The sequence below is a fragment of the Marmota marmota genome, unplaced genomic scaffold, assembly GCF_001458135.2.
Source record: "Marmota marmota marmota unplaced genomic scaffold, marMar, whole genome shotgun sequence".
Classification (NCBI taxonomy): Eukaryota; Metazoa; Chordata; class Mammalia; order Rodentia; family Sciuridae; genus Marmota; species Marmota marmota.
This window is the reverse complement of record NW_026000005.1, coordinates 46294200-46306279: the sequence shown is the minus strand read 5'-3', so window position 1 is coordinate 46306279 and position 12080 is coordinate 46294200. Positions and strand designations below refer to the sequence as shown.

At 47.8% G+C, this 12080-nt stretch overlaps 1 protein-coding gene and 1 long non-coding RNA gene across 4 annotated transcripts in view; one reads left to right on the top strand and one right to left on the bottom strand.

Annotated features, from left to right (window-relative positions):
• Armc9 (armadillo repeat containing 9) overlaps window positions 1–12080 on the bottom strand; it is a 130316-nt gene that overhangs the window by 73161 nt on the left and 45075 nt on the right. For all 3 annotated transcript variants that reach the window (XR_007349531.1, XM_015481536.2, XM_048808731.1), the window contains exons 11-14: window positions 10306–10417; window positions 7845–7937; window positions 2979–3069; window positions 1614–1737 (exon numbers count right to left, since the gene is read on the bottom strand). Coding sequence is in view for 2 of the 3 variants with exons in the window: in XM_015481536.2 (XP_015337022.2) it covers window positions 1614–1737; window positions 2979–3069; window positions 7845–7937; window positions 10306–10417 (420 nt within the window). In the remaining variant the exon portion in view is untranslated. The remainder of the gene's footprint in view (window positions 1–1613; window positions 1738–2978; window positions 3070–7844; window positions 7938–10305; window positions 10418–12080) is intronic.
• On the top strand, window positions 7574–9720 carry LOC125618290. The gene is made up of 3 exons (XR_007349532.1): window positions 7574–7791; window positions 8670–8910; window positions 9017–9720. It is a non-coding gene; the product is annotated as an uncharacterized LOC125618290 (long non-coding RNA).

The window sequence follows — 12080 nt, the reverse complement described above, 5'->3', positions numbered from 1 at the left end:
CTGGAAAGCTGCAAAAAACATTAGGCCCATTTCTACATTACCAGAAAGAACTATTTCTTCACCCAATCTTTTATCTGTACTTCAGTTTCCTAAACATAGTCACCATGAAGCTAAGCTGTTGTGTAGGTAAACGGGAGCAAAGTGTTCGGACAAACTGAGCAGGAATAACTGGACAAATCACTTGCAGCTCTTTTCAGTTCACGAGTTACTACAAGAAATTGCCACCGGCAGGGACGTGGATGACAGCAGACCCTAAGCCTGTCCCTTTCCCCGTGAAGCATGTACCGATTAGATTACTTCACTCTGTAGGCTTCTGGTAATTAGGGAAAGTCAGTCCAATGTTAGCATCTGACGGGGAAAGCATGTTCAGAAGAGGGTGGGCAAAAAGCTGGAGGTTCTAGAATTCTTCAAAAAGTCAAAGATAAAATGAGGCAGTGCTGAGGGAAGCTGAACTCTGAAGATTTGCCATCTCCCTGGCAATTCCACTCCCAGAAGCCTCTCAAGGAAATGCAAATGCACCCTCACCTGAGACTCACAGGCAAATGTCCACAGTAGCACTTTGCAAAACAGATAAAACAATGAAAACAATTCACACATCCATTGACTGAGATACAAAACAGGGCCTCTCTATCAGATGGAAGGCTATTCGGCAATAACAAGGAACAAAGCACTGACAAGGGCTAGGACAAGAAGGAACCGTGAAAACATTACACTAAGTGAAAGACGCTGTCACAAAAGGACACACATTATCTGATTCCATTTGTGAAACATCCAGGACAAGTCAGTCTACTGAAAGGAGTTTGGTGGTCATAAGGGCTGGGGCAGGAACAAGGAGGGACTGTAAATGGTACAAGGTTTCTTTTTGTGGTCATAGAAATATTCTAAAATCAGATTGTAGTGATGGCTGCACACCTCAGCAAATCTGCTAAAAGCCATTGACTTCCACACTTAATATGTGAATTTTATGGTAAGGAAAGTATACTTCAATAAGCTCTCAATTTATAAAAACCTCTAGCAGGTGCCAGATCGGTTCAAAAGTACGTGATTTTTCAATTTCTGACGGGGAGCTTCCAAGTCACAGCAGGAGGGTTCTGGGACGGACACACAGGGGCTAGAACCCCAGGGTAAGATACACAAGGAGAAATGGCAGGGCCTGTGCTGTGAGCCACTGGTCTCCACAACTGGGGCAGCCAAAGAATGCTTTTGGCCACACTCCCTGTGTCCTCGAGACAGCCCTGACTCCCAGGGGCTGCCAATCACACAGAGGACTAGAGACAACTTGAAGAGTATTCATGTTTGTCTCTCAACCTCGCATGTGGCCTGAGACACAATCCAACAATTCAGCACCTGGAGGGCACTAATGACCTACTGGACACCACCAATGTCCCCTGGAAAACTGTGCCTCCATTCCCAGCAGACTTGTGTAGCAGCTTACTGGAGGAGAGAGAAGCTTTCTATATCTGTCTTGGAAAATCACCCAAACTCTCCTAAGTGTTCACAGAAAAACACCATCTGCCTCCCAGGTTATGGGAATTAAATAAGCACTAAATGGCAGCTTAAAAAACTCAATCAGGCTCCACAGGACCCCCCATGACCTATGGCATGATCATCACCTGAGACTGAACTTCTGCAGGGCCCCAAGAATATTTTCCCGGGTGATGACGTCCTTGTCCTCCTCCTTCAGCCTTCCCTCCAGCATCCGCAGCACCTTAGTGTTCTGGGCCAGGTAGAGGCGGCCTAACGATACCCCAGACGAACAGGGGAGAGAGGAAGAATTAATCTGGTGGGCTCCAAATCACTTGCTATGGAAACTTTGCATGTAACACAGCAACTTTGCATATTAGATAATTTTTTGTTCTAAAAGAAATCATTAAAATGCATTTCTTCTAAGAGTTGTTTTATTCAATCAACTATGTAATGAGGAGAAATCACTCTTCACGATCGCCATGTTCCTGTGGGGAGCACTGTCTTCCATGCCTGCAGTCTGAACCCCACGGTGAGATGTGCACGGAGAAAAGGCAGGGCCTGTGCTGTGAGCCACTGGTCTTTGCAACAGGGGCAGCCAAGGAACGCTTCTGGTCACACTCCCTGTTCCTCGACGCAGGCCCAGGCTGGAGAAGGTGGAAGCCATAGGGAGGATCCTAGAACATGCCTTGAATGGGCACTGACCTGCTGTGGACTTCTTGGTGACAGACAGGTGTGATGTTTGGACACAAGTGTCAACAGTGCAATGGCACATCCCCTAGACTATAATAAATGTCTGCTGAATGAATTCGATAATGAACAGATGAATGGATAATAAAATTTTGGAGTATTGTGTATCCATAATTTGAAAACTCTTTTTATTTCCATTTTATTTCCACAGCTCAAATAAGTAAGAATTATGGAAAATAACGGCCCTTTGCAAGATCATTTTTAATTCATTTATGGTGGCATGTTATTTTTTAAATTCTCAAATCCTTTAATTTAAGAGATTATATTCTATTGATGGAAGTGGTACACTGCTTATTGGAATCAGCTTTCATTGCTTCACCAACCTTATTTTGCCTTTAAGTAGAAAACTATAGAAAAAGCATAACCTGTTACATACTTGAAAGTAATCTAAATAGTATTGTTCCAGCCCAAAGTGATAAAACAAGAAGGGTTACAAAATCAGCTCTTTCGAAAGCAACAAAATTTGCTGACGGAGATTACAGCATGGGGCTGGGGCTGGGGCCCAGTGGTAGAGCACTTGCCTAGCATGTGTGAGGCACTGAGTTCAATTCTCAGCACCGCATATAAACAAATAAATAAACAAAGGTCCATCAATAACTAATAAAAACAAATTAAAGCACTATGACAAGAATGTTTAATTTTTACAAGAGACTTCCAATGAATTAAACAGTAATAAAATGAGGAAACATATTTCATCTTTAAGAAATGTGGGGGGAACACCTGCACAGAGCCGCTCTGCTCTGCTCTGAGAAGCTGTGCCTTACCTTCTGCTAGTGACGCCAAAGCGTTGACGAGCCTGGCCATGTACTGCCGCACCACCTCGCTCTTGGAGTGCAGCAACTGCAGCACGCTCCTCTGTGGGGACGAAAGTGGAGAGGACGGGGGCTCTGTGAGGAGGAGGGCAAGGTGACAGCCGCCTCAGCAGCTCTGGTTGCTCCCTTCCTCTGCCTGGACTGGAGGGGACAGACCAAAGCCAAACTTCTCCTCTGGAAGTCTTGGTTTCAAATAACACCTGATGAGACTTGGCAAAAAGAATTTATCCAGACTTCTAAATTAGATGAATTAACCACGCAAAACACGCAGCACAGCCGCTGGCACACAGGAAGCGAGGCTGTTGGCTGTCACTATTGCTGAGCGTCACCAGGTCAGGGCATCTGAGCTGGCTTCCTCCAATCCACAGCAGGCTACAGGAAAAGGGTTTTCTAAATTAAGCTGGGTGTAGGGGTGGGCCCAGAGAAGCAGAAGGCTGAGGCAGGAGGATGGCAACTTAGTGAGACCCTGTCTCAAAATAATCAATAAAAGGACTGGGTGAGTGTTAAAGTGCCCCTGGATTCAGTCCCAACTTCAAAAATAAATAAATAAATAAATAAATAAGATCTAAATTAAGGACTGAACCAACAGAACGAAAAATGTCAACGCTACTCTAAAAGTGGCAATGCAGGCCTGGAACACCAGACCCAAGGCCACAGTGGGCAAGGAGGAAGCACCCAAGTTCCACTGCGTACTCCCCAAAAGGCCAACGGACTGGGGGAACCAGACAAATGAGTGAAAAGTGTTAAAGAAGCAGCTGGACTCCATGCTGCTTCTGTCACCTCCAAGGGTGGTGCAGGGGCACAGGGGTGTTCTTATGTGAGGGTGGCATAGAGGGTCTCTGGACTGGGGACAGTAGGCTCAGGTGGGCTAGGTTCTGCACCAAATGGAGGGGGTGTCTAAATAAAGAATGAAAAAGCTGCCCCCCCGACTTGGCTCCCAGACCCTGACTCTGGCAACCAGATCCTTACCTCTCTGCAGGACACGAGGAGACTCTTCTCGGAGGAAAGTGACCACCCCAGGGCAAAGAACTAGAGACTGAAATCAGTGGCTCCCAGTCCATGGCCCCTCAGCTCTCCTCAGCAGAGCTGAGCCAGAGGAAAGGCTCTGACATGGAAAACAGAGCCAAAGAGGGGGCCTCCCTGGAGACCAGACTGTGAGCGAGGGGAGAACCAAAACTAAATAAAAACTTTGTCACCAATACCTCTAGACATAAGAAACTGTATTGTATCCAGGAAAGAAGCAAATGCTCTGAGTTAACAAAAAACTCAACAGGAACTATGGAAAATATAAACAAAGAAACCTCCTAGAAAGTACAACAAAAAGAAAAAGATAGAGAATATGAGAGAAAAATTAACAAAACAACAGTTCAGAAGGGTTGACATTTAGGAAAAGAGAAAACAGAGGAAAAAAATCATCAACAAAATAAAGAAAATTCCCAGAAATAAAACTATCAGATTCAAAGGGCCCACAATAAGGGACCAAAATGCACTTCATGAAGCACATCCAGGGGGACCTCTGAACTGTGGTGATAAAGAGAAGACTCACCATGCTCCCATGTGCTTCTAGAGAGGAAAAAAGACCACATACAAAAGATCAGGAATCAGAATGACTTTGGATTCTCAACAACAAAACTGGAACCCTGGGCTGGGGTTGTGGCTCAGTGGTAGAGCACTTGCCTCACATGCGAGAGGCACTGGGTTCAATCCTCAGCACCACATAAAAAATAAATAAATAAAATAAAGATTAAAAAAAAAAAAACTGGACCCCTAAGGTTCTAGGACGGTGGTCTACATGCCTGTAGTCCCATTAATAGGGAGGCTGAGGCAGGAGAATTGCAGTTCAAGGCCAGCCTCAGCAACTTAGCAAGACCCTATCTCAAAATAAAAAATAAAAAGGATCGGGAGTATAGCTCAGTGGTAGGGCACCCTGGGTTCAATACCCAGTATACAAACAAAACGAAACAAAACTGGAACCCAAAGACAACAAAGTAATGTCTTCAAAATTCTTTTTTTGGGGGGGAGTGAACCCAAGGGAAGTTTACCACTGAGCTACATTCCCAGCCCTTTATATTTTGAGACAGGTTCTAAGTTGCCCAGGCTGGCCTTAGACTTGGGATTCACCTGTCTCAGATGCCCAGGTTGCTACGATCATAAGCATGTGCTACCACAACCAGTAAATGTCCCCAAATTCTACAGAAAATTTATTTACAACCCAGAATTCTACACAAAAAACAAAGATATTTTCATTCAGGCACAATCTCAAAAGCCAAACTGCCAGGTGGTCTCCGTGTAGGGACTATGACTAAAGGATGCGCTCCACCAGCTGAGAGAGCAAGTCAAGGAAGAGGGCGATACCGGAGAGAGGGGACAATGGCTGGAGTTGGGTGCGGGGATGACTGGATGACAGCTCTGAGGCACATGCAAAGGGCCACAGCCCACAGGGAACAGAGGTGACTCGAGGACACTGCATTGAGGACTTCATCTCCTGCTTCCTGTACACATTCTATATTTAATTTTTATTGTAGTCTAACAATTATATAGAAAATGGCACAGGTCGTAAGTACAGAACTCTGTGAGTTTCCATAGTGAACATGTGGGTGACAAGTAGCCAGGTCAAGAGGCAGAACATTATTATAGCCTCAGGACCCCCTTCCAAACTGAGGGAGACATTTCTTTCCTGGCTTCTTCTGCCACAGATTTATTTTGCATGTTTTCGAATTTTTTACAAATGAAATCATATTTTGTATATTCTTTCATGCCTGACTTTTTCACCCAACTTTTTTTTTTTAGGGTTGTGAGATTCACCCATGTTCTCTCTGTGCTCCTTCTCATTGCTCTCTGAACCCCATCTCGCAAATCTATCACAGACATTCATTCCTACTGTTGATAGACATTTGGGTTGCATCAAGCGTTTGGGATCTTATAAAGCAGTACCACTCTTGGACTTATTTTTGCAGAGGGGCACCTAGGATTGAACTCAGAGGCACTCGACCACTGAGCCACATCCCAAGCCCTATTTTGTATTTTATTTAGAGACAGGGTCTCACTGAGTTGCTTAGGACCTTGCTTTTGCTGAGGCTGGCTTTGAACATGAGATCCTCCTGTCTCAGCCTCCTGAGCAGCTGGGATTACAGGCCTGCACCACCGTGACTGATCTTGGACATTTCTGAGTGAACACATGGACCCGTTTCTGTTGGAGTACACCTAGAAGTGGTTTGCTAGACATAAGCTGTGCAGTCTCAGTAAACGCCACAGGTATTCCAAAGCAGTGCACCAGGGTGAATTTTAAACAGGGAGCTAAATGCTTCAGAAAAAGAGCTCAGAACCAAGACCCAGAGAGGCGCCCCTCCTCCCCTCACACCTGCAGTGTGGACAGCTGTGGACAGTCTTTCCACCCCACAGAAGGGTTCTCACAAAATCAAATCCTGAGAACCAGAAGCAGACCAGCGAGCTTAAAGGCTGAAATACAAAGTGGCATGTTCTGTAGTCCCATCCCAGCTACTAAGGAGGCAGGGGCAGGAGGATCACTTGAGCCCAGGAGTTCAAGACCAGCCTGGCCAACAGGGTGAGACTCTGCCTCAAAAAAAGAAAAAAAAAAAAAAAAGCCAAAATACCGAGAGCTCAGCACTGGCTTTCTCTGCCATATACCCATGTATACTATCGCTGGACAACTAGTACCTGGCTGGCCTTTCCATCCTGCCACATGCCCTGCTTCCCAGGACTCTCTCCTGACCCTGCCTACTAATGTCCCCAGAGGGGATCAGTAAGTGCCCGGGAAAGCTGTGCCCCACTATTATCCAACCATCCATTCATGCCACCTTCTCCCAGTGCCCCCATCTAACCTGAGCACAACTCCACCTCCCTGCAGAGCAGGGTCTGTGCCTGCTGCTCAGCACAAAGTCAGACGGCACATGCAGGACTCAGGGATGGTGGGAAACTATAAAGACAAGCAGGAAATGATTCACACCAAAGTCAGGATGTGAACATCCATTTTGTAACAGCACTGTTCTCAGCAGCCAAAAGGAGAAAGAAACCCATGTGTCCATTGACGGATGAATGGATAAGCAAAATGAGGATTGTAAGGCTAATACATGGAATATGATAATCGAGCCTTTAAAAGGAAAGAAATTCTGATATATACCTGAATAATAACATGAATAAACCTCAAGGACATTATGGTAAGTGAAACAAGCCAGTCACAAAAAACCCCAATACTATATGAGGTCCAAATCATGGGGACAGAGCACAGGATGGTGGTTTCAGGGCCGGGGGAGAGGGGAAGAGGAGCTGTTGCTTAATGGGCACAGGGTCAGTATTATAAAGTGAAAAGAGCTGCTCATGGAGACGCACGGGGGTGGCGACTTACCATCATGACTGTATCTAACACCACTCAACGTTTAAAGTGGTTAGGAAGGTAAATTTTATGTGATGTGTGTTTACCACAAGATTTAAAGGTAGGACAGTGTTTCCTTCTAGGGGAAAGGCCAGGGCACAACCGGAAGCACCAGGAGGTTAGACGGCCTGAATCTGCTTCCCTGTCTGTGCACCCTGAGTCGCGCTCCGTTTTCAGGACTCACGGTAAGCAGCGGGAGGAGGGAAAGAGTTGAGAATTGGAGAAAAAGAAAATGACAGAAGGAGCCGCGGAGAAGAATGAAGCAGGTCCTGCTAACTCATTCAGGACTCCTCGCTAGAAGCAAACTCAGACTCCCCAGCTCACAGGGTCAAGGCTGACGCCCAAGGAAACAGAAGCTCCCCACCTGCTAAGGTCAGTCCCGAGGATCGCAGGCCCTGGCTGACCTCTGCCCACCTCTTACCCACCTGGTTGTGGCTATGACAGTCCAGGAGGTCGTTGCTGATGTACGCCTGCAGAACCGTCTCCCTCTGCTCCCCAGGATGGGATGTGGTCAAGCGCTAGTGGGAAGAAAAACAAAAGTAACAGGACCTAAGTGTTAACAGGAGAAAAACTCCCATATAGCAGCTATGGTTTAAACGGCAGTTAAAACTCCACCAGTGACTATACACTGAACCAAGCAAAATAAATACTAGCCAAGTGGGGAGGTTGGTTAGCCAGCCAGCCAATCAATAAGGTGATGTGGGGGACATCTTAGGAGATGGGTGATGTCGGGGATAATGGAGTCAGCTTCATATGTGAAGTCTCCTCAGAGGGAAAGGGGCATGATGCCCAGGTCATCAGTGTGCAGATGAGAGAGCACCTGTCACCCTAGAGAGGCAAGAGTTGGCTCCACAGGGTGAATGGACCGTTAGCCAGCAGGGGAAGGCGAGTGGAGGGGTGGGGAAGCATGGCCCAACTCAAGAAGGTGCAAACACTGGGCAGAACCGAGTGGCTCATGGGTGGGGCGTGGGGCTGATGGGAGGTCTTGGAACACACCCTAAGGGACCCACAGAGCCATACTCAGCGAAGTGTGAGCGTGCCCGGTGGGGAGCTGGCAGGACTTCTGTAGACTGCAAAGTCCACAGGTCTGTTGTGTCGCTCTAAGTAAGGGCTTACGTAATGTCTGCAGGGAAGAAGAAGGTTTCACTTGGAGCACGTGGAATGTGCTCGTGCACATGGGCGTGGGCGGTATGAGTGGGGAAGCGAAAAAGCCATGGAACTGAAGTGGGCAAATGTGCTTATTTTTCCAGGAAAACCTCACTAGATAAACATCCTGAGGCTGCAGGCCCTGCTTCTGGCTGGAGAGAACACCCTGGGCAAGGCCAGAAGGAACAGTGGCTGAGGGGAGAGCTGACAGGACGAGGAGAACCGGGGAGGCAGGTGCCCACCATCATGGCGGGAAGGCCCTATAGGAAGAGGGGCCTCTCCTGGAGGAGGAAGGTGGCAAGAAGGCCACACAGGGAGCTGCTGCCCCCTCTCAAGCTCACTGAGGTTGAGGCAGGGGCCAGGGGCCGGGGCGGGGCCCTGGAGGGGGACGGAGACAAAATCATTAAAAAGCCTGCTTCTTTCTCCTGTGACACTGTTCTTCTCTCAGCAGAGCAACGTCCTGTCTCAGCCAGAGGCTTGGGAGAAGCGTGGGCTGAGAGGAAGTGCTAGGTGGCAAACCAAGAGCCAAACAGGAAGCAAGTCTGCTAAGCAGAGGGCACGGCGGGGACAGCCCGGGAGACCCTCAAGTGGCCCACCCATGGGGCCAACTGACCCCAGTGGAACCAGAGCAGACGCCATGGCCTGGCCACAGGACTCTCCCTGTGTCCTCAAGTCATCTTCCAGATGCACCACCAGACCAGCAGGGAGCAGGACTGATTCGTCCCCAGATGGGGGAAATTAGTCAAGATACTCTAAAATTAGGGGATCCATGAAAGGGCCTGCTGCAAATACAGGGCGAGGCAGAATGGTCATCCAGGTAGAGGGCCCGCCATCAAGGGGGGATGCCGGCAGTCCTCAAGTGAGTCCAGGGAACCCGGTGTACCCAAGCCCTTTCAAGGGCTTGGGCCTACAAGGACACGATTATTTTCACAATTCTACTACAATATGACCCCTATATTCATGATCAGTCTCTCAGGGGCTATATGAAGCGTGGCACTTGGCAAATAGAATGCAAGAGCAGATTCGAGAATCCAGCTGTCCTCCATGTTGCTGACATGAAGAAACCTGCAAACACGTGAAACAATGCACCCTTCTCGTTGACTTTGTTGATCAGAAAGTTGTTGTGATTTTTAATAAAAATGTCATTTATGTTAACATGTTCATTTGTTTATTGTTCACTTTACATATTTTAAGTTTCTCAGTTGTAATTTCCAATACTGTAAATATCAGTAGATAAAATTCACGTAAACAGCAGCTCTCCGCAGTCCTTAGTAACTGTTGAGTGTGTGGAGGGTGTGAGACTGAACCTGAGAACCCATGGCTGGTTCATGCTGCTGCTGTCAGGCTGGGGACTGTGAGGATCCGAGGCCTCAGAGGAGGCTTTATTTCCCCTAAAGACTGGTCTTTGCCCTGGAGGCCGGCCCCGTGACATCTGAATACCGGAGTCTTGGGCCTCCCAGCAGGCCTGGCAGCTCTCGCCCAGGAGAGGCCTTGACTGCAGCTCGTCATCACGTCACAGCGTGAAGGCAACAGCAACTGTGATGCCAAAGTAGGGGTCTTAGAAAGGCCAGAGCTGCCCTCAGGAGCTGCTCTGAATTCTAGTTCTTGGTGGCATTGGGAGCAGAAAGGAAGATTTCCAGTAGAAGGGTTACAAGATACAAGCATGGTAGCCAGCCAAGAAGAGCAGCACTGGGCTTGCCTTTGTTTTTTGTTTTCTGACATCAAGGGAAAGGTACCTACCCAGCGCAGAGCCTGCAACAAGAAGGCTTTCAAGCGGTCGCTCCCCCAGATCAAATCCTTCTTCAGTTTCTCATAATCCAGGGAGGGCAGCAACGGGACATCCTTCAGTTTCCTACTCAGCGTCACAAGTTCAAAGACAAAAACAAGCGGGAAAGGACAGGTTCATGACACCTCCTGACCATCCACACACCTGCTCTGGACCTGATCAGCCAGAGGGACTAGCAGTGGCCCCGCTGCCCGCCCTCCAGACTCAGCCAGCTCAGCTCGGCCAGTTCTGTTAGATGGACCAAGGTTTTGTGTTATGGTTTCTCTAAAATGAAGAGTCTCTGCCTGAATAGGCTTAAAAGCCACTGCCTTTGCCTTAGGCTTGTGGTGGGGAGAAGTCACCCTGGAGGCTCCTAAATTTTCCATCCAAGTTCTATTCAGAATTCCTGGCAAAGCCCTCAGACTATTAGCACCAGCAGTACCTGAGGGGTTTATCTGCACACCCAAAGCCATTGCCCCTCTCAAGCCTGGGGAATGAGTACCATAGAACAGGGGCCAGGAAGCAACTTGTAAGGGAGCAGGGGCCGGATGGACCACTGTGGAGGTGGAGGACTGGGAGCGAGGGGCTGGGACACACAGTGAGAGGGACAGTTTGCTAAGCCTGCCCAGAGGACCCCAAGTTTAAAGACCCCAGGGAAGCCAGGGGTCCGATTAGATCTCTGATTAAAGATCTGCCCAGCTTGGACGAACCCAAGACCTGCCCCCGCTTAGCCAAAAACAGAAGGAACCAGTCCCTTCAGACTCCTTGTCCCTAAAACAAGTATCTCCACATTTTGGTTTATTGAACAAAAGGTTAGAAAGTAGGGAAAATGAAGAGAACCGAATGAGGCCCGTGGTGTAGGTGACAGCACAGTGCCAAAACGACTTCCTCCTGTTGACCAGACACAGTCACCACTGGGGAAATGGGGGGGGGCCTCAGTTTCTGTGAATCTGTAATTAATTCAAAATAAAAACCTAAGCCAGGGTTGGTGGTACATGCCTATAATCCCAGCAGCTTGGGAGGCTGAGGAGGATCACAAGTTCAAAGCCAGCCTCAGCAACACATCAAGGCCCTAAGCAACTTAGCAAGACCCTGTCTCAAAATAAAAAATAAAAAGGGCTGGGATGTGACTCAGTGGTTCAATCCCTGGTACCAAATAAATAAATAAATAAATAAATACCAAAAGAAAAAAAGAAAAAGAAAAAAGAAAAATATCTCCAGTATCAAGGGGGAAAAGGAGACACACAGTATTAAGTGGAGACACACTTCCCTGTTTGGTGAGAACAGGGAAGATGCAGGGCTGCCCTTGTTCTGAGGGTGGAGGGGAATCAGTTCTAGGAGGAGGGAGTCCGGGCATGCTGGTTTCCTATAAGGAACTCGTGTTACTTACACAATGAAAAATGACATGCCAGCTTTTTCAGGATTAGCTTTTACTGGACAAGATGAGATTCTTGTAGAGGTTCCATGGAAGGGGCCGGAAGAGAAGGCAACAGCTGAGCTCTCAGTGAGCAGCTGCGGGCGGAGCGCCCCTCTTCGGCACCCAGCAGGAAGCCCACGGAGCGCACCGTGGCTGCTTCAATGCTGTTTTTGGAGGCACATACTATTCTGAATTTAAAAATCAACAGAGCTACTTTGCAAATTCCAATTGTAAATCACTAGGTCAGGATTTTTGCAAAATTGTCAAGGCCATGAAAGACAGAGGAACGCCTCAAATTCAAGAAAACTAAGAAGACACTCTGGTATCTTGAGG